Genomic DNA, 22,191 nt, shown 5'->3' on the forward strand with positions numbered 1-22,191 from the left:
TACGTGACTTTACCGAAAGACCCAAAACAATATGAATTCGTGCAGTCACGAAAGCTTCAAGTCGAGATCTGGGAGCGTCTAGATTTGAAGCTTTCGTGACTGCAAGGATTCATATTCTTGGTTTTTTTCGGTAAAGTCACGTAGGTAAAAAATGTAAATTTATAAAAGTAAAATAAAATAAAAATCACGACGTTTCGGAGGCAACACAAGCCTCCGTCTTCAGGTGGAACCGTCACAGCGTGCTGTGACGGTTCCGAAACGTCGTGATTTTTATTTTATTTTACTTTTATTAATTAAAATGTTTTACCTACGTGACTTTACCGACAAAACCCAAGAATATGGAGCATCGTTAAACCCACGTGGACGACCATGGGAACCTCATTTGCCAGTAAAAATATAATTGTTTTTTTTACCCTTCTATCTGGCAACAAAACTGACACCTTTTTACAAGGAGTCATGTTTGCATAGACCACAATACCTGCAGTCATAATGGTCCAATCCATGTGAGACTAGCCTCTAAGGAAAGCTGTCTCGGGTGTGGACCAATCAACATCAAGGGCAGTGCATACATTATCAGAGTTATGTTTTTTGTTTGCATTATGACTGCAGGTATTGTGGTCTATGTAAACATGACTTCTTGTAAAAAGGTGTCAGTTTTGTTGCCAGATAGAAGGGTAAAAAAAAACACTTACCACGTGGACGAGTCGCAAGAAACCAGTCGTGGTGCGATCTGTAATAAAATAGTTTTTTATTTAAAATCTGTATGTATAGCAATTATTTACACGATTGTGTTTTCTCTCTCTCTCTCTTACATTGTCGACGCAAACTCCCAACGCGGAACGCGGACGCTTTCACCGATAAGACATCACCAGCGTGAGGGCCGCCACACATTTGAAACCATTGTTGGGTTTGTGACAGCAGCACCATGATGATGATGACCATGTTGGGGCGGGCGGGGGGGGGGTGTTTTCACATGTTTGTATTGTTAGGGAGGAGACCGCGGCTCCTTGCAATGTAGAGGACACCGAAACCGAGACTCCGACACAGCCCGACTCGAAACCGCCCCCACTAATTCCACGCCTCCCCGCCAACACCGCCAAGAGCTGAACATCTGTTCTGGGCTCCGCGGTGGCTGGGCTCGAGTTTCATTTTCTTATCGGAGCCCTGGCTGCCGTCCTCCTCTCACTCACTTCTGTCCCAATCGCCTCCGTTCCAGCACATAGTAGGGGGGGGGGGGCACGGGGCGAGGGAGGTCACCCTGGATTCGCGTTGACATCTTGGTCGGGTGGACAGCCACCGTGACCCCATTGTCTGGGTTTGTCCTTCACCCACCCAGCAGAGGATTGATGAAAAGGGCTGTGAATTATGACTGAAAAATGGCGATTGCCTTAAATACAATTCGTAACTGTTTTTTTCGCGTTTAGTTTGTTGTCCTTCCCCCACCTATTATCACGGTTGGCTACGTACGGAGCGAAAAAAGTTCAACACACGTACTTAAGAAGTTCAACATACGCACTTTCCAAACTCTTTTCGAGTAAGTTCTCGCACCGGCGCTTTAACGGAGATGTTTCACGACCAATAAACGTGCTTTAGTGTGCTTGGCAAGGCTGAGAACTTGACATTTATGGTTGCAGCAGCAGTATTAGCGGGGTGGTGGCCTACTGCTTGCCATATACAATATTTAGCCCCCCCTCCCCTCTCTCACAATCGCACTGGTCAATGGTGTCAACGTCAGACAGCACTTCCCCAAAAAGCCAAACCTGCCGAGACGAGATAATGCTCCGGACGTAGCCACACACTGCCTAACTATGCATGATGTATGCAGACAAAGACCTGTATAGCCTGAACAGATTGTTGGAGCAAGTGCTGTTAGCGAGCACCTATGAAGGCCAGTCAACACAACGCCCGGTCGCCTTTGTCTCCCCAGTGGCGATGTTTATACACCGCACCAGGTACTCATCTGAGGCCGAGTCGATCTAGGGGAGGCCCGGGACCGGTTCAGATAACCGTCACCGGCGTCGGCCGCGAGCGGGAATCGAACCCGGATCGCCGGGTTCATAGCGCAGCGCGCTAACCGCTACACCACCGCTCCCCACTACACTGTGCATGATAGACACACACACACGCGCAATATTATACAACATTAAACACACCTAGATTTGAAGCTTTCGTGACTGCAATGATTCATATTCTCAGGTTTTTTCGGTAAAGTCACGTAGGTAAAACATTAAAAGTAATGAAAGTAAAATAAAACAAAACAAAAATAAAAATAAAATTCACGACGTTTCGGAGGCAACACAAGTCTCCGTCATCAGGTGGGACCGTCACAGCCAGATTAGCTGCATCAAGTGAAGCAATGATTCAAAATGTAATCCCTTATAAGCAAGTTGAAGGGGGGGAGGAGAGGGGGGGGGAGTTCATCAGAATGTGGTAGCCAATGAATGGAACGTATCGGGAGGGAGGGGGGTGGGAGGGGGAGGGAGCCAACAAAACATTTGGCGACGGCTTGGACGCGGCTGCTGCGCACGCCAACACAATGGGCAGAGAGGGGGGAGGGGAGGTCTGATACACATGATAGAACAAAGGAACGAAAATGCCCATGTTAATACCAATGCAGGCTGAAAAATGAAGAGAGTACTGTTAAAAATAACTGGGGATGTTAACACTCGGTGAAGTAAATTAAAATAGTACCTGTCAGATAAGATGGTCCAAAAAGTGTAATTAAGTGGAAAAAACCTGAGAATATTAAACACACCGTCCGTCGCGCTCACCCCACAGCCCGCCCTGTAACAGGAAAATTAAATATAAAACAATGATGCTTGGGGGCGACAGTCCAAGTGTTCTTCAGAACAGAGCACAAGATGAACTGCTCGACACGCACGCTCGCATACACACAACAACAACAACAACCGCCATTCGCCACTAAGTGGCGGTGACGTCACCACGACGCTTACACACACGCTCACACACACACGCACGCTCGCACGCACACACACGCACGCTCGCACGCACACACACACACACGCTCGCACACACACACACACGCTCGCACGCACACACACACACGCTCGCACGCGCACACACACACGCACGCACGCACACACACACACGCTCGCACGCACGCACACACACGCTCGCACGCACACACACACACGCTCGCACGCACACACACGCACGCTCGCACGCACGCACACACACACACACACGCTCGCACGCACACACACACACACACACGCGCACGCACACACACACACGCACGCACACACACGCACACACACACACACGCTCGCACACACACACGCTCGCACACACACACACGCTCGCACACACACGCACGCACGCACACACACGCTCGCACGCACACACGCTCGCACGCACGCACACACACGCACGCTCGCACACACACACGCACGCTCGCACGCACACACACGCACGCTCGCACACACACACACGCTCGCACACACACACACGCTCGCACGCACACACACACACACGCTCGCACGCACACACACACACACGCTCGCACGCACACACACACACACACGCACACACACACACACGCTCGCACGCACACACACGCACGCACGCACACACACACACGCACGCACGCACACACACACACACACACACGCACATACACACACACACGCTCGCACGCACACACACACACACACACGCACACACACACACACGCTCGCACGCACACACACACGCACACACGCACACACACACACACGCTCGCACACACACACACGCACGCACGCACACACACACACACACGCACGCACACACACACACACACGCACATACACACACACACACACGCACATACACACACACACGCTCGCACGCACACACACACACACGCACACACACACACACGCTCGCACGCACACACACACACACACACGCACGCACACACACACACACACACGCTCGCACATACACACACACACGCTCGCACACACACGCACGCTCGCACACACACACACACGGTGTCGTATCGTATTCTGGAGCAAGGCAACGTGAGCAGCGATGCGCCCGATCTGTCGACGCCGAACCTTTTGCCGTTTAACGTCGTACAATCGTGTTCTCGTTGCGTTGTCAATGTCGCACGGAGCATATGAACATCGTCCCACGCTGGCGGGAGGATGAGGGGACACACACACACAGACACACACCCACTTTAACTGGCCCAGAGCCGAGCGATTGTGCCGTAACACTGAACATCAGCGCCGACACTTTGTTAAGGAGACCTCCGGTTGGCAGGGTTGGCTACGTACGGCGCGAAAGAAGTTCAACATACACACGGTTGGACCTGAAGATTCGAACGGCCAACGCAAGCTACATCTGTACATATACAGCGTGCTTCAAAAAAATGTTAACACTTATTATGGGACTGTCGTTTTTAATGGAAAAAGAACGGATAATATATTAACATGAAAACAAATGTGATGTTAATAGCTTCAAAAAGTCAAAGTCTTCACTTGTTCGCCATCGTTGTCAACGCGTGCCTGGAATGTTCTCCAGGTGGTCTCCAGAACTCGGAGGCGGCAAATTTCTTGTGGCGTTGTTGCAAATTTCTCAGGAGTGTTCACATTTTTCTGAATCACCCTGTAACATCCAACCTCCAGTAGGGCTCCTTCTTCCTAAACGAAGACGGATGTCCATTCATCCCCGAACGCGCGACCTCTTGCGGCGACAGCGTTTCGCATACGAACCAGCAGCCCTTGCTGCCGTACACCGGCGTCGAGCGATTTGTTTGATCTTGATTTGACGGTTTCGTGACCGCAGGAATCCATACTCTCTCTGGTTCTATCGCTAAAGTACTTGCTCATTTCTCCAGCCCCACCCGTCCCTGCACGCCACAAACCCTCCTACCCCTCCTCTCCCCTGTGAACTCCTGCAGCCAAACTCTTTCCACTCCCTTCCCTCCCCCCCTCCCGTGCCTATATGAAGCCACATCGGCAGAACAGTTTTTTTCTCACCTGAAGACGGACGCTTGTGCTGCGACCGAAAGGTGTTTTTTAAAATCCTTTATATTAAGTTCACTTGCTTGCGTGCTTGCTTGCTTAGGACCGTGCAAATCTTTCGGTCGTTTTTTAACCCACTTCCCGTGATCCAATCGAGCTGACATTTTGCACACAGACTCGTTGTGCGTGACAATTAATGTTCGTGAAATTTTTTTCCCAAAATTTTACACTTTTTAGGACAAAAATATTATATTTAATCACCAATTGCTTAATGGTGCAATGCAATCATCTGACCCATAGGTGGCAGCCATCTCAAGCCAGAGGACAAGAGGACTCTAGCCGCCACGCATATAAAAGATTTAGTGAAAAACTTTGTTTTTACGGGTTATACTTATTTTCTATCTACGTGACTTTACCGATAGAACCAGAGAATATGATTTGTTTGATCTCCGCGGATCACGAGGGGGGCGGGGGGGGGGCACGGGGAGGGGGGCCCCATTCCTGCGAGGGTCCGCCGCGCTCCGCTTCGAACGTAGACCCCCCCCCCCCCGACTGGGATGCGCAACTCGCCGCAGGAGTTCACGAGTCGAGACGGGGGTGGGTGGGGGGGGCTGGGCGATGCGTCCCAAAATAATGAAAAAAATAAGAGACGGATATCCAAGACGTTTAAATGCGGCCGCCAAGAAAAAAGCTCGGCAACCAATCGCCCCCCGCATCAGATCCGTGGTGTGACGCAAACGGAAGCGTCGGAAACGTCACAATCACGGCGACGACGGCAAAAAAATCTGACATCGTTTACAAACAAACAAATACGGCCGTGCTGTCCACAACAGCAGCGCTCTCCCGTGGGATAGTCCACAAATACCGCTGCTCCTTCGCGCCCCCCCCCATGGCTGCCCCTCGCCGCATTGGGGCTCAAAGTTGCTACACGGGACGGCGATCAACGTTGCCACTTGAACGACGCAGTTAGAAAGCGTCAGCGGGCCGCCGCCGTCGCTTCCTTCCTTCTGCCCGATCCCACACAAGAGGTTGAAGGGTCGACATCTGACCTTCGAGGACTGCCCTTGCAGCATCTCATCGTCTGGCGTTAGGGTCTTGTAATATTAATAATGAACCCTTTGTTGAGAACCCTTCCGCGCCCCCAAGGAGGTTTGAATGCGTACGGGAGTCGGCGTGCAAGAGGGACGTTCGCTGGAGTGTCCTCGCTCGCTGCTGGACAGAGGAAATGTTAGGTAGGACCGACCCCAAAACCGCTGCTTTGCGAGTGGCAATAACACAGAGATGATGTACTCGAACTCCCCTCTAGCCAACCGTTGACAAAGACGCCGACATCCGCCGGTGATGGCTGGGCACGCGAACTTAAGACGCGCGGTAATTTTTGCTCCCGCCCTGCCGAGTTACTTTTCCACGCATCCTCGGTTAACGAGCAATAACTTTGGCTTCTAGCGGTTTCGAGATGCTCATTTAAAAGTTGCGAAAGTCAAAACGGTTCAGGCAAATGCAGCGGGGAGCACGAAGGCAACGATGACTCGCCCGCGCGCGAGGCAATAAGGCAGAAAAACACGGCGAGAGTGATGAACAATACTCTTCGTTTTTTCGGTAAAGTCACGTAGGTAAAAAAAATCATACAGCAAATCTGGCTGTGACGGTCCCACCTGATGACGGAGACTTGTGTTGCCTCCGAAACGTCGTGATTTTTTATTATTTTATTTTTTATTAATTTTAATTTCATTTTTTTACCTACGTGACTTTACCGAATAAACTAAGAGTATGGATCCTTGCAGTCACGAAAGCTTCGAATCTAGAAGTGATAAACAATCTCCGCCGAGTCTAAACCCGCCCGCCCGTTCGTTCAACAACAAAAAAACACGAGGATTGAAACGCAACTCCGTCGAAAGAGCAACGCGTTAATATTATTGGCACCTTTTGCGAGAGAATATCTAGCGGGTAAGTGCATTTGGCAAAGGGGCTTTGTAGGTTACTTGATGAGCTTTAGAGAGACGGCGAGTGACAGACGAGGGGAGGGAAGTACGTGGCAATATAAAGTACGAGTAACGAATCGGCACGTTCTGTTTACGTGACAAAACTTACGAACTGGCTGTGTCGGGTGGTGGCGGGTTTAACGACACATTTATATATATTTACGCGATCTAACCCAGAAAAAAAACCTACATTAAATTTCGCGGAAATATACACCAACACGTTAAGGTTTGAGTCGAGAATTATCTTTAGGTTAAATGTTCACAAGCAGTTTGAGGGCGACGGAAATGGATTTTTCAAATGACAGTTGCCATCAAATTTGTGCCACCGCTTGATTGTTTAGAATTGCGGTTAATCCAAAAATAACCGTTTTTTGCGGATTTCGAGGCCAAAAAACACTAATGTTGGTGTAAATTATTTTTTAGTTAAGAAAACTAAGCTCGTCAATGAACAAAACTGATACTAACGATAAACACTTTCCTGCTCCCGTGCAGAAGACTCGACCAACCAAGTTGATGACAGCAGAGCGACGCCAATCAACATCAATCAAAATCCGCCCAACGTCGTAAAGATATGGCAACTACTGTACTGTAGAGGCGATCGCATGGATTTCGGATTAACCGGAGCAACGTACCGTGTTCGGTTTAAGCACGTGACTTGTCATAAACATTTCCAAGAGTAGCAATGATGTTCAACCGTTTTTAGATGATTCATTTGGGCTTAAGGGAAAATCCGCAAGTTATGAATTTACGTCAAAGTCTCCGCAAATTGGATAAACCGCACGCGGATAATGGAGAGTCTACTATACCGGAGTGTTTTTTCGCAACATACGCAACCGACCGTACTAATCGCAGGTGGGGGGGGGGGGGGGGCACACACCCCGCCACAAAATGCGTTGAGCAGAAACGCCCCCACCACTGCCTGCAGTCTGGATATTGACAGTGGTAAGGTGCCGCTACGGGCAAAGCCAGATTTTTTTGGGGTGGAATGCCATCGGGCATCAGGGGGCATGCCAATCGGGAGGCATACGCCGAATTTACGGTGGGGCCACGCAAATTCAAGTAGATCATTACAGATATTTTTTTCTCTCTCTCGCTCTCCAAAAGGTGCGATTTTCTTACAATCGACGCGTGCTGGAAAAACCGTTTCTCGACGGGATGAACCCTCGGCCTTTGCTCAGCCTGTGTACGCATCGTCACGCGTTATCGCGGACTGTGCTCTACCTCTCCGTGTTGCATACCATCACGCCATTTTCCCAGAACGCGGTTGTTGTTCAGGAAACGCGACCACTACCGCCACGTTCTAGAACAGACCGCGTACGTTCCACACCGGTTCGGATTTGACGAAACGAACCTGCAAGGGATGTCGCTGACCTTCTGACCTTCTGCCCCTTTACACCACCGAAAGGATCCCCTCCCCTCCCACCCCCGTGTCGCCAGCAACGACGGAGGCTGCGGCCATGCCATGTGCGCGGACCGGAGTGCTTTCGTACTTTCTTGAACAAAAAATTTCCAATGTTCGACGATTGCCGGCAGGTTGCTCGGTTGGAGTCACACGTGGCAATCATCGCCCGCTCCCCCCCCCCGCCCCCCTCCCCCGCCCCCCCCCCCTATTGGCAGCAGAAGAATGCCCCTCCAGGGGTCACCGTTGCAAATGAGCCACTCGTCCTCCCCCTCTGTCTCACCGAGTTGAAACGAAAAAAATATTAACTTGGACATTATAGACGAGAGGGAAAAAAATCAGTTCAAAATCACCGCAGGTAAACAAACCCCTCTTCTCTCCCCCTTCCCACGTCGCGTGTTCATCACGTGTTCATCACATGTTCATCACATGTTCACCACGCGCTCGTCGCTGCCCTCTCTCAGCCGAGTTGGCCCGGGTCGCCACCCAAACGGAGATTTTCTTTGCTCAATGCGCGCGCACACACAGTGTTTTACAATACACGCACGGCGCACGGCTCGGGTCGTGCTCTCGTACGCTACGCACGAAGGGAGTTGAGAGGGTGACGCCCTGGCCCGCTAACTGGCCACTCATCGGTACTTAAAATGAATAATAAATGCGACACCCGCGCCGCGAAAGAGGTGAACGTCTCATTCAGCAGCCGTTTTTTTTTTTTGTCTCGGGCGACGGACGACCACCGTGGGACACGGCAACCAGCAACAACCCACCACGTGTTGGCTGGCAGAGCTGAGAGAGAGCAACAGAGAGCAAGAGAGAGAGAGAGAGAGAGCGCGAAAGTCCGCAAACCTGAACCGGGCGTTCCAAAACGCCGCCCTTGTCACCGTCACGGTCAGTAGGAGAGCAAAGGGCAACTGGCAGATCGGTGACTCGCGAGAGGCTAGACGAAAGCCGTCTGGCCACCGTTATTTACAGCCCTCAAAATAAACGTTTCGCTTTTAACGTTCACGGGAGTCAAAAAAAATACTTTTGTCATTGCACAGTGAGGATTTCTTCCAAATGAACAAGTCGGTCAGAATTCCTCGTCAAATGTTTGGGGGGGGGGGGGGGGTGGGTAAAGCGCGCTCATCCCATACGTTACAAAAAAATAAACCACCCCCCCCCCCCCGCTCCACGTTTTCATCGGCGAAGGAGCGATCTCGGCAAAAACAACCGTCGCCAGACACTTTGTGGCCGAGCGGCGCAGGGTCACCGGCGGCGTTTTAATCCACGGTCTCGCAAACTTAGAGACAGAAAGAGAGAGCCGGCCGCTAAAGCGCAGGTGTGGTGCAATAACCCCGCAAACAAACACTACCGGCAAAACCAAGAAAACCTGTTAAGCGCGACGAACAAAAGTCGCGAAGGAACCCGTGTGGGTTCGCAGAGTCATCAGTATGCGGAATCGGTACCAGATCCCACTTCGTGGCACGTGGGATGGCACGCGGGATGGTTTGGTATTAAAAAAAAAAAAGGATGTTCAAGGCAGCTCTGTAATGTTCTAACAAGCTAAAACCTCGTAAACGGGGCGAAATCGCTTGCCATTCTTGCCGTAACATTTACTGCTAAAGGGGCCAAACTCAATTTAGCCAACCGGAAGCCACCTAACCAAACGGCGAGAAATTAAAAGCAGCCGCCACCGGATTGGATAACTCGGCAGCCAGCATCTCTCTGAAGCGGCACGTGGCAAGCCGCAAAACGAGGCCATTCGCAGCTCACGGCCACACGAACCAGACTCGCACGACCACACGGCGGACACTCGGCCAGCCGGCAAACCTTCCCCACACGAAGACGCACACGGTGGCGTGACGTCAGCTGCCTCGCCTAGCGTGCAGGGGCACCGTGGGTTCGATCCTGCCGGTGCACGTTCTCCCCGTGGTCGCGTGGATTTTCCTCCGGGCCCTCCAGCTTTTCCGTCCGCATTTAGAACCAGCGTGCATTCAAGAGTACTTGGCCGCTATAAAGTTCCGCGTGACGACGAGCCACTTCTCGTCGGGCTGTCTTTGTGGCAAACCAGGACGCTTCTGAAAAAGTAGCTACTTTATAGCTCAGTGGGGGGGGGGGCCTTACCTGGTAAAACAAAACATAATAATTTTACTTTTTAGTTGACACACACAACTAGCCAAGGCGCACGCGCACCACTCGCCAACTCAGTTCAGCCGGGCAAGGAGGCGGGCGGGCGGTCGCTCACGACGAGTCGGTGCACGGTGACGGCGGCGGAGGGCACAGGTGGAAGTAGCTCCGCTCGGTGGACGGCGACGGGGGGCAGCTGTCCTCGGCCGACAGGTACTGGCTCCAGGGCGTGGGCGGTGGAGCGAACGGCTCCGAGTCGTACGCCGCAGCCGCAGCCGCGTCGCCGCCGCCGCCGCAGTAGCGAGGCGGCGCGGCCGGCGGCCCGGGGAGAGCGACGGGCAGTGGGGGCGGCGCGCAGACCACGCCGCCCACGGAGACGGCGGCGTTGGCGGCGTGCCGGGGCATGGGGCGCCAGCCGCGAGCGGGGCCAAGCGGCACGACGGGGCAGTCGCTGTCGCACACGTCCGTGCTGTACGGCGTGGTCGGGGGGGCCACGGCGTGCGGCTTCTGATGCCTGGCGTTGCGAGGGTGTGTGTGTGTGTGTGGTGTGTGTGTGTGTGGTGTGTGTGTGGTGGGTGTGTGGTTGTGTGTGTGGTGTGAGGTGTGTGGGTGTGTGGGTGTGTGGTGTGTGTGGTGTGTGTGGTGTGTGTGGTGTGTGGTTGTGTGGTGTGTGGGTGTGTGTGGTGTGTGGGTGTGTGGTGTGTGTGTGGTGTGGTGTGTGTGGTGTGTGTGGTGTGTGTGATGTGTGGGTGTGTGGTGTGTGGGTGTGTGTGGTGTGTGGGTGTGTGGTGTGTGGGTGTGTGGGTGTGTGTGGTGTGTGTGGTGTGGTGTGTGTGGTGTGTGTGGTGGGTGGTGTGTGTGGTGTGTGTGGTGTGTGTGGTGGGTGTGGTGTGTGTGGTGTGTGTGTGGTGTGTGTGTGGTGTGTGGGTGTGTGGTGTGTGGGTGTGTGGGTGTGTGTGGGTGTGTGGGTGTGTGTGGTGTGGTGTGTGTGGTGTGTGTGGTGGGTGGTGTGTGTGGCGTGTGTGGTGTGTGTGTGGTGTGTGGGTGTGTGGTGTGTGGGTGTGTGTGGTGTGTGTGGTGTGTGTGGTGTGTGGGCGTGCGTGGAGCGGTGGGTGTGTGGGTGGGTGTGGTGTGTGCAGGCGTTGGTGTGTGTGGTGTGTGTGCGTGTGGGTGTGTGGTGTGTGTGGTGTGTGTGTGTGGGTGGGTGGGTGTGTGGGTGGATGTGTGTGGTGTGTGGGTGTGTGGTGTGTGTGGTGTGTGTGGTGTGTGGGCGTGCGTGGAGCGGTGGGTGTGTGGGTGGGTGTGGTGTGTGCAGGCGTTGGTGTGTGTGGTGTGTGTGGTGTGTGTGCGTGTGGGTGTGTGGTGTGTGTGGTGTGTGTGTGTGGGTGGGTGTGTGGGTGGGTGTGTGGGTGTGTGGTGTGTGTGGTGCGTGTGGTGTGTGTGGTGTGTGGGTGTGTGGTGTGTGTGGGTGTGTGGTGTGTGGTTGTGTGGGTGTGTGGGTGTGTGCATGTGCGTGTGTGTGGGTGTGTGGGTGTGTGGGCGTGCGTGGAGCGGTGGGTGTGCAGGCGTTGGTGTGTGGTGTGTGCGTGCGTGCGGTGCGCGTGATTGTGAGCACGGCGAGTGCGTGTATTGCACCACGGTGGGTGGCAGTGGTGCGTAAAAGCAAGGGGGTGGGGGACGGCCACAAGAACAGAATTCACACACGACGATCATTTGCGCAACACGGCGTCCAAAACCCAAACGTGCCGAGACACACGACAAGGGGTTGATCAGGTGACCGAAATTGCCGTCGTAGCTGGACACAGCACGTCTGCACTTGCAGCAGAACGCGGATTTCCTCGCGACGCAGCTGCAAGCGGTCGCAGCGGATCCGACAGCGGCTCTCCTGGGCAGTGGCGAGTAGCCCAACGATGACATTATTGTCATCATCATTATTACTATCGATCGATATTAATACATTCTTGGCAACGTAACCAAAAAACCTTCGTGGTGTAACGAGATGGCGGCGGCTTCACTTCCAGTTCACCATGGAAGTCCAGTCCACAATGGAAGGCCAATTTACCATGGAAGTCCAGTTCACAACGGAAGCGCAGTTCACCATGGGAGTCCAGTTCACCATGGGAGTCCAGTTCACCATGGGAAGGGGTTGGCAACCTGCAGCTTTAGAGGCGCATGCGGCGCCCTGATGGCTTTAATGGGTGGGGTGGTCTGGTGGGGTGGGTGGGGGCGGGCCACATTGCTCCTGTGTGTATTCCCTATTGGGCAATTTACCTGTGTGTGTATATATTGCTATTTTTTGGGAAGACCGTTTCTGACACTGCACGTTTGTTTTAGCCATGGGACGAAACCGCAGAACACGGAGGAGGGGTAACGGAACGTCCGATTCCCGCAACCTCCGATTAGCACGGGTTGGCTACGCACGCCGCGAAAGACGTTCAACGGAGGCAAGTAGGCACACCAGAGGTCGCAACCGGGTACCCGATACCCGTACCCTACCCGATACCCGGCTACCCGTACCCGGCCGGGTACGGGTACCCGTTTGCGAGCCTGGTGCGGCCGGGTACGGGTAGACCGTGAGTCACTGATGAGTAACCGTTTGTCACTCATTTCCCAACGTCTTGTCTCTTCTCACAATTCAAGTTCCTAGAATCAACCCACCCGCGCCTGCAACATGGCTTCATCCCAGAGGTCGCAATCGGGTACCCGATACCCGTACCCGGCTGGGTACGGGTAGGGTACGGGTAGGGTACGGGTACGGCTGGGTACGGGTACCCGTTTGCGACCCTGGTGCGGCCGGGTACGGAATCAAAACCCGTTTGCGACCTCTGAGGCACACGCACAACGCAAAATGAGGGGGTGAGGACACGTACGGACCCGTTCTCTCGCGCAAAGGGCACCCGGGGTCGGCAATCGGCAATCGAACCCAGCGGCTACCTGCTGCGAGGCACGAGCAGTTGCCGCTGCCCCGAAAACCAACCCACCAGCACACGCAACACTTTGGCAGAAGGACGCAACAACGATCGCCTTGACGATGGTGAAGGCAATGGGGTGGGGGGGGGTAGCCCACCTGTAGGCCCTGTACGTGGATGGGGTGCTGCTGTAGTTGGGGATCCCCGTGTAGCGAGACCGGTCCGTGGCAGGCGAGGGTGGAGGGTTGAGATTCTACAACGGAAGACAAAGACAAAGTTCCCGCGACATCCCACACCCCCGTATAGCCGTTATCACAGACTGTTGGGGCAAGTTGATGTTAGTGAGCGCCTATCAAGGCTGGCAGGTCATGGGTTCGATTCCGACCTTGGACACCTGCTGTATATTTGGTGTTTGCGTGTCTCTCTCTCTCTCTCTGCCTCACCCTGTGGTCGCGTGGATTTTTCTCCGGGCCCTCCGTTTGTTTCCCCCTCAAGATTTAGCATCAACAAGCGCTTAGAACAATCGGCCAACATTAATTATGAATTTCCACGTGACGACAAGCCGCGTCGTCGAGCTATCATTCGTGGCCACGTCGCTTCTGGAAAAATACGGAGCTATATATACATAAAGAGCTCGCTGGGCCTGCACTTGGCAAGTAAAATAAGAAATAACCGAGTTAGAATTTCCACCACTGGGCTCCCCGCCGGGATCACAACCGGCGATAACGAGCACCGGTTCCTCAACGCCCATTCGAGACAGCGGCTAGAATCTGGTGGCGAGCGACTGTTGGGGTTTCCCTCCCAGCCGCCACCACCGCCCAGGGCTTTTACCGGCGGGAAGAAAGTGCCCTTGCTGGAGGAGCTGCTGGAAGAGGCGCCGGTGATGTGCGCGCGGTCGTAGGGTGGAGCCCCGTTACTGCCGCCGCCGCCGCCGCCGCCGCCCACCCCCATTAGGCTGTTGAAGCTCATCAAGGACTTTCCACGCGAGGCACCTGCGGGCGGGGGTGGGTGGGGGCGGGGGGGAGCCGAAGGGGGTCGTGGCGTTTATGAAAAACGAAAAAAATCGGCCGGCCGGTCCAGTACGGTCCGATCGGCACTGCCGCTGCGTGAAAGCTGCCCACACAAAAAAATATACAGGGAGTCCTCTACTTACGAACGAGTTAGGTCCCAGAGGTCTGTTCGTAAGTCAATTTGTTCGTAAGTCCAACTTTATTCGTGTCGTTCCCAAACACGTTGTGTGGCATTGTACACTAAACACGGGGAATGGCTTTAAAAGTTGTATAATCTCCGGTAGATGCCACTGATTCTTCACGTTCTGCAGATGTAGATGCCAATGATTCTTCACGTTCTGCAGATGTAGATGCCACTGGTTCTTCACGTTCTGTAGATGTAGATGCCACTGATTCTTCACGTTCTGCAGATGTAGATGCCACTGGTTCTTCACGTTCTGTAGATGTAGATGCCACTGATTCTTCACGTTCTGCAGATATAGATGCCACTGGTTCTTCACGTTCTGTAGATGTAGATGCCACTGGTTCTTCATGTTCTGTAGATGTAGATGCCACTGGTTCTTCACGTTCTGTAGATGTAGATGCCACTGGTTCTTCACGTTCTGTAGATGTAGATGCCACTGGTTCTTCACGTTCTGTAGATGTAGATGCCACTGGTTCTTCACGTTCTGTAGATGTAGATGCCACTGATTCTTCACGTTCTGCAGATGTAGATGCCACTGGTTCTTCACGTTCTGTAGATGTAGATGCCACTGGTTCTTCACGTTCTGCAGATGTAGATGCCACTGGTTCTTCACGTTCTGTAGATGTAGATGCCACTGATTCTTCACGTTCTGCAGATGTAGATGCCACTGGTTCTTCATGTTCTGTAGATGTAGATGCCACTGATTCTTCACGTTCTGCAGATGTAGATGCCACTGGTTCTTCACGTTCTGTAGATGTAGATGCCACTGATTCTTCACGTTCTGCAGATGTAGATGCCACTGGTTCTTCACGTTCTGTAGATGTAGATGCCACTGGTTCTTCACGTTCTGTAGATGTAGATGCCACTGATTCTTCACGTTCTGCAGATGTAGATGCCACTGGTTCTTCATGTTCTGTAGATGTAGATGCCAATGGTTCTTCACGTTCTGTAGATGTAGATGCCAATGGTTCTTCACGTTCTGTAGATGTAGATGCCAATGGTTCTTCACGTTCTGTAGATGTAGATGCCACTGGTTCTTCATGTTCTGCAGATGTAGATGCCAATGGTTCTTCACGTTCTGTAGATGTAGATGCCACTGGTTCTTCAAGTTCTGCAGATGTAGATGCCACTGGTTCTTCACGTTCTGCAGATGTAGATTCCACTGGTTCTTCACGTTCTGTAGATGTAGATGCCACTGGTTCTTCACGTTCTGTAGATGTAGATGCCACTGGTTCTTCACGTTCTGCAGATGTAGATGCCACTGGTTCTTCGCGTTCTGTAGATGTAGATGCCAATGGTTCTTCGCGTTCTGCAGATGTAGATGCAGATGCCAATGGTTCTTCGCGTTCTGCAGATGTAGATGCCATCACCGCCAACTATTGCGTGGCGGTTGAAGTTACGACTCTCGGTCCGAGCAGGCAACTGGACACACTGGTTAGCTTTGTTCGTATCTCTGAAAGTTCGTAGGTCGAATGTTCGTAAGTCGAGGAGCCCCTGTACAAGGAGCCGTTCGTTTCCACTTTTTGTGTTTAATTTGCTGCTGTCCCTTGTCCCCGCACCTCCGATTAGCGCGGTTGGCTACGTACTACGGAGCGAAAGAGGTTCAACATATTGTACAAACATAACGTTACGCCGGTTCACGTAAAGCAATGGGTGGGCCACGAGGTGTTTGAATCTATGGAGAAGAAGGGGGGGCTCCCCCCCACCTGCCCCCACCACTGAACAAAATTAATTCACTGACAAAAAAGAAATACACGATGCAGTAAGAATCCCTGGCGAGCCAGGGTCTGGCTAGCCAGGCCTTTTACTGCATGGCTAAATGTCACAATAGAAATGTGTTTTTACTGCCTTGCAATTAATATTACCTTTTATCTGGGCGTGTGGGATAGCTTAACGGGAAAAAACACAAACGCAGTGACCAAGCGCTGGAGCATGCAAACAAAAACTGTGGATCAAAAACTGTTGTGGAAATGGGCTTGAGAAAGCGATCATCATCGCCACGGAATGTCGGGAACTCGTGCGACAATAAACTTTTGCCGGAGCAACCGCTCGACAAGATAAAAACAAACGGCGCGATTGTCACGCTATCACCGTGACGAGCGCCAGCAACGGACGCGGCGTAAGATGCAACAACAAAGCAACGGAGCAGGCGACCCCACACCCGACACCATGCGCGGCATCGTGAAACGCGACGGAGAAAAAAAAAAACGAGCCGCGAGTTTGTAAGAAAGCGTACCGGGCTAACACGCCGTTCGTGGGAGTTCGTGGGAGTTCGTGTGAACTCGTAGCCCGACAAGCGGGCCGCAAAGCCCGTGAGCGAGCGAGCGAGCGAGCGAGCAGGCCGGGCCAACTCACCCATGTGGCAACCGCCGTGAGCGCCCGAGCGGGGCATGAAGGCCAGCGGCGTGTGCACGGGCAGCCCCCCTCCAGCGCCGCCCCCAAAGCCGCCCGCGTGGCCCCCCGGGCCCAGGTCGGCGCCGACGATGACCCCGGCGGTGCCGCCGATGCCGCTGACGACGCCGCCACCGCCGCGACGCCGCTGTCGCCGCCCGCGCAGACACAGCAGGTGCTGGCACACGAAGCAGGCGCCGGCGACCATGACGAGAGCCAGGAAGACGACGCCCACCACCGAGCTGATGGTGTAGCCGGCCGGCACGTGGCTGGACGGCGGCAGCGGAGTCAGCGCTGGAAGAAGAGACATCGGCGTCATGTTCGCGTGCGCACGCACGTACACACGCACGCACGTACACACGCACGCACACACGCACGAACGCGCGCACGGACGCGCGGCCGAGCGTCGGCCTGCAAGCGCTGCCCGACTGTCCGTCGCCCGACGACCAAGGAGGCGGGGGAGAAATAGATGGCCGTCGGCGGAAGTTGTTCACGGCTCCGTGAGCGCGCCCCCATTTCACGCGCTCGCTCCGTTTGTGGCAGGCAGCCCATCTAGCGAGCAGGGGGGTAGGGTCAGAGGTCGCAAACGGGTTTTGATTCCTTACCCGTACCCGTACCAGGGTCGCAAACGGTCGCAAACGGGTATCGGGTACCCGATTGCGACCTCTGGGATGAAGCCACGTTGCAGGCGCGGGTGGGTTGATTCTAGGAACTTGGATTGTGAGAAGAGACAAGACGTTGGGAAATGAGTGACAAACGGCGACTCACCAGTGACTCGCGGCCTTCTCACTCATTGGTTGGGGTGAGTCACGTGCGGCTACCCGTACCCGGCCGGGTACGGGTAGCCGGGTATCGGGTACCCGATTGCGACCTCCGGGTAGGGTAGAGGTGTGGTTTGCGTCCCCGAGACTGCATGCGAGAATGCCTGCTAAGAAGCCCCCCCGTCAACCTTCCCACTCGACCGAGCGAGCGATTTGCTGTGGCGCCCCAAACCGCGAACGCCGCCGCCGCCGCCGCCGCCGCCCCCCGCCACCAAACTCACGGCAGGCGTCTTCGTCAGAGGCGTCCGGGCAGTCGGCGGCGCCGTCGCAGCGCTGCCGACGCAGCAGGCACTGCCCGCTGCCGCACTGGAACATGTCCCCCGGGCACTCTTGCCACCACAACAAAATCAACAAGAATAACAAATTCAACAAAAACCAGAAAATCAACAAAATCAACAAAAACGACATAAACAACAAAAATAACAAAAACAACATAAACAACCACAGCGACAACGTCGACCGTCATTCGCCAATAAGTGGCGGTGACGTCACCACCGCGACGCTTGCCGCCAACACAGCAGCCACGGCAATCGCCCGCACCGGAAGAACAATTGAAACTCAACTCACGATACGACACTTGTTATGTTACCAGGTAGGGGCCCCCACCGAGCTACGTCGCTCTTATTCTAGAAGCGACCTGGCCGTCACAAACGATAGTTCGACGAAGTGGAAATTTATAGCAGCCAAAACACTCTTAAACGCAGAACAAGCGGACTGCTCCACTCAGCGACGACCCGGGATGCCGCGGAATGGCTTACAAAATAAAAGAAAGTACTCAATCATTGGCTTCTTTTTTTACTTTTACTCCATACAGAACGGAGAAGCGAAAAGAGACGCCGGGAAGGGGGGGGGCGGGGGGAGTTACTCGTTCATCAACGGCGGGCCTGGCGTAGTGTTGGCCGCCCCCAACCCCGTGGCAGCTTTCATAGGTTCTCGCCGACACCACTTTACGTTTATCGTGCGCGTCCATCACCCATCACCAACACGACGGTCGCCGCATCATCATCGCGAGGCGCTTTGGGATGCGCTCGTGTGGCCGTCTGGAACGCTCTTCCTTCCGATATTAGGAAGCCACTGGGAGCTGCACACTTTTAAATCGTCGTCTAGATTGACAAACCCAATTCTTTTAAAACCGCTTTTTGCGTTTCATTTTTTGTCCTTCCCCCGCACGCACCTCCGATGAGCACGCTTGGCTACGTACGGTGCGGAAGAAGCTCAACATGCGTACAGGCTGCCTTCAATAAATACACGAGTGTCGCCGTCGACGGACGGCTGTCCGGCGAAGGAGCACACGGGATTGGCCAAGTTTCCGCGAGGGGCACAAAGCGCACAAAACGCGTTGCCTGACAACGCGTTGGTAGCAAAACTTAACCGTGTTGGACTACGGTGCCCTTTGCTGCGCTGCCCTCTGCTGCCCACAACGCCTACTGCACACGTGTTTAGCGCACAGCGGGTCACTCATCCCGTCACCGTCCAGGCTCAACCCCTACAACGGTGGCTAAAGAAGTTCAACATACACACACTTCGACATACACACACACACACACTGGCTGAGCCAGTGGGGGGGGTGGGGTGGCACGTGCCCCCCCACCCCAATGATCCGATCAAAATCCCTAATTTCGATCGGATCATTGGGGTTTATTAGTAATAAATCAGCATGTTGCGACCCCCACTGCCACTGTGTAGCATATTATTACATGCCAGGGACTCTATGAGATGATAGGACAATAGTCTGAGTCCATAATTGGCAATAAGTAACGGCAAAGCGGTTATAAGTGACTGACAGAATTGTCTGCAAGTTGCGTCTACAGTACACGACTTCAGCGAGCGCGATGCCGATCACACTACGCGGTTCGAATTCGACCCTCGATCGATGGCTGCGCCATCGCCGCACACGCCTCGAATAAAAAGCAAGCGACAAGTCCTCACTTACTAACAACTCCTCTATCATGTCTCATTGCTGGAGGGGTTGCCCACCCCCCCCTACCTGAACACCCTGGCTCCGCCATTGCACACACGTACTACACGGGGAGAGGCCGTTACTCTTTGGTTCTTTCGGTAAAGTCACGTATAAAGATAAGATAATAAATTAAATACTAGCATACGACGTTTCGATTGCAACACAAGCAAGCATCATCAGGTATAAATTAAATGCCTATGTTTGTTCTCTCTCTATGTATCTCTGTGATATCTGTCTGCTTACATGTCTTTCTATATGTCTCTGATTGTGTTTTATCTCTCAAATTTAGCATTATCAGGAAGAACGTAATCAACCAGGTAGGGTGTTGACTGTTATGTTATCCGACTCTCTGTTGTATTACATTTCTAAGTATACTAGATTTGTGTCTCTATTTCATTTATACCTGACGACGACGATTGCTTGTGTTGCAATCGAAACGTCGTAGTATGCTGGTATTTAATTCATTACTTTATCTTTACACGTCACTTTACCGAAAGAACCAAAGAGAAATTCCTGCAGTCACGAAAGCTCCAAAATTAATTCTAGATTTGATACAGCTGTCGTGGCTGTGACGGTACCACCTAAAGACGGAAGCTTGTGTTGCCTCCGAAACGTCGTGATTTTTATTTTATTTTATTTTACTTTTTAATGTTTTTACCTACGTGACTTTACCGAAAAAACCTAAGAATACTCCAAAGTTAGGTTCGAGGGGCCGTTACCGTAGCAACTGCTCTCGTCGGACATGTCCTGGCAGTCCGAGTCGCCGTTGCAGTGCAGCGCGGCATCCACGCACTGCCCGCTGCGACACTGGAACTGGGCGTCCGAGCACAGGGGGCAGTCGCGCTCGTCGCTCTGGTCGTCGCACTCGGCGTACCCGTCGCAGCGCCACGCCAGCGGGATGCAGTCGATCTCGCCCGTCCAGCACGCAAACTGCTCCGCGCTGCACGTCGGGTGCTCTGCGTGGGGGGCGACGGGGGGTTATAACTGTTCATCAGCGGCGACCGGCGGGCGCGGCGGTCGGTCCACTGCGTGCACCGCTACATATTTATATCATCATCAAAGCAAAGTTCCAACACGGGCACCGCCGATTAGCACGGTCGGCTACGTGCGGTTTTTGAAAGGAGACGCAACACACGCACGGCCGTGCTGTGCGGGTACGGCGCATGACGCGGGACAGAACGGAGACTCTGGGGTGTGGCTGGGACACGTGCCGAGCATGGAACCAGAGCTCCACAGCGATAGCTGCCCTACGGCGGGCACCGCAACGGAAGAGAGACCACGCGGGGCAGGCCGTAGACCATCTGGCGACGGCACCGTTCAAGACCAACTAAAGACCATGGGGGGGGGGGGGGGGGGGGGCTGTCTTGGGGTGAAGCAGAGAAAGCTGCCTTGTTGCGGCCTGATGCTCCACGCATCGCCATATTGACGCGATCCAACCGAGGGGAGAAGAAAACGAGCCGTCGTCATTATTCCGTGCGGAACTTTGCCTTCGCGTCCCGTCGCGCGCGCGCGCGAGCGAGCGCCACCCTCACCCCCACACGTGAGCTCGTTCTGCAGCAGCACGAGGTGAACGGGGCAGGAGCACCGCGTGGTGCCATCCCCCTTGACGATGCAGATGTGGGAGCAGCCGCCGTTGTCCCCAAAGCACGGGTGGCTCCCTGCGGTCCGAGCCACGTGGTGGGTGGAGGGGGACGGGACGGGACGGGGGGCGACAGGCGGGTGGGCACAACGGGTGAGCGAGGAGCAACAGAGACGCGGCGAGCGGGAGACGGAGCGGCACCAGACTACGCGGCGAGGAGGCGTTGCGATTGGTCCGTCAAATCGACCGTCACCCTGCTCTCTTGTAAACTTTGGGGAGTTTTTTTTGCTTTTGTAAATTTGGTCACCCAGACCACGCGGTGCTTGCAAATGAAAGGAATGGCGGGGGTTGAGCTGGGATGCATCTGTGAGGAGGGCAAACTGGCGAAAGGAGTGCGCGTGCTTGGGATGAGTCTGATGGGGGGGGGGGGGACAGTCGTTATTTCTTCCTAAATGAACACGGAAATCATTCATTGCGCGTAGCCGGCGAAGGGCCGTTGCCGCCAAACGTACGACCTCTTAGCGATGACAGCATTCGCGTAAACTGCCCTTGCCGCTGCTGTACACCGGCGTCGAGCGATTTCCTTGATCCACGGATCACGGGGTGGGGGGGGGGGTGGGTGGGGATGGGTGGGTGTCACTCACGGTAATGGGCGAGGGGCATCTCGTGAGCGGTCAGCACGTCGGTGAGGTAGGGCATGCGCCCCTGCACCTTGGTGCGACCTCCGCCGCCCTCCTTGGCCACGCGCTCCATCAGCTGCTGCTGCCGGTCGATCCAGTAGAGGTGAGCGCCAAACACGGCGAGCCCCACGGGCTGCAGGATGTTCGACTCCTCCAGCACGATGCGGTTGGCCCCTGCGCCGATGGCGGTGGCAGCG

At 54.1% G+C, this 22,191-nt stretch overlaps 1 protein-coding gene across 2 annotated transcripts in view; it reads right to left on the reverse strand.

The window, feature by feature from the left end:
- Nucleotides 1-8,578: 8,578 nt before the first annotated feature.
- The window catches only part of LOC144942347 (low-density lipoprotein receptor-related protein 6-like), a 90,738-nt gene continuing 77,125 nt past the window's right edge, over nucleotides 8,579-22,191 (reverse strand). The window contains exons 19-26 of one of the 2 annotated variants that reach the window (XM_078869169.1): nucleotides 21,959-22,168; nucleotides 21,268-21,393; nucleotides 20,455-20,691; nucleotides 17,997-18,104; nucleotides 16,919-17,248; nucleotides 14,201-14,361; nucleotides 13,528-13,622; nucleotides 8,579-10,974 (exon numbers count right to left, since the gene is read on the reverse strand). In XM_078869169.1, coding sequence (XP_078725295.1) covers nucleotides 10,575-10,974; nucleotides 13,528-13,622; nucleotides 14,201-14,361; nucleotides 16,919-17,248; nucleotides 17,997-18,104; nucleotides 20,455-20,691; nucleotides 21,268-21,393; nucleotides 21,959-22,168 — 1,667 coding nt within the window. In that variant the 3' untranslated portion in view covers nucleotides 8,579-10,574. The remainder of the gene's footprint in view (nucleotides 10,975-13,527; nucleotides 13,623-14,200; nucleotides 14,362-16,918; nucleotides 17,249-17,996; nucleotides 18,105-20,454; nucleotides 20,692-21,267; nucleotides 21,394-21,958; nucleotides 22,169-22,191) is intronic. The other variant, XM_078869170.1, reaches the window with a different exon arrangement.

Source organism: Lampetra fluviatilis, chromosome 27 (assembly GCF_964198595.1).
Source record: "Lampetra fluviatilis chromosome 27, kcLamFluv1.1, whole genome shotgun sequence".
Classification (NCBI taxonomy): domain Eukaryota; kingdom Metazoa; phylum Chordata; class Hyperoartia; order Petromyzontiformes; family Petromyzontidae; genus Lampetra; species Lampetra fluviatilis.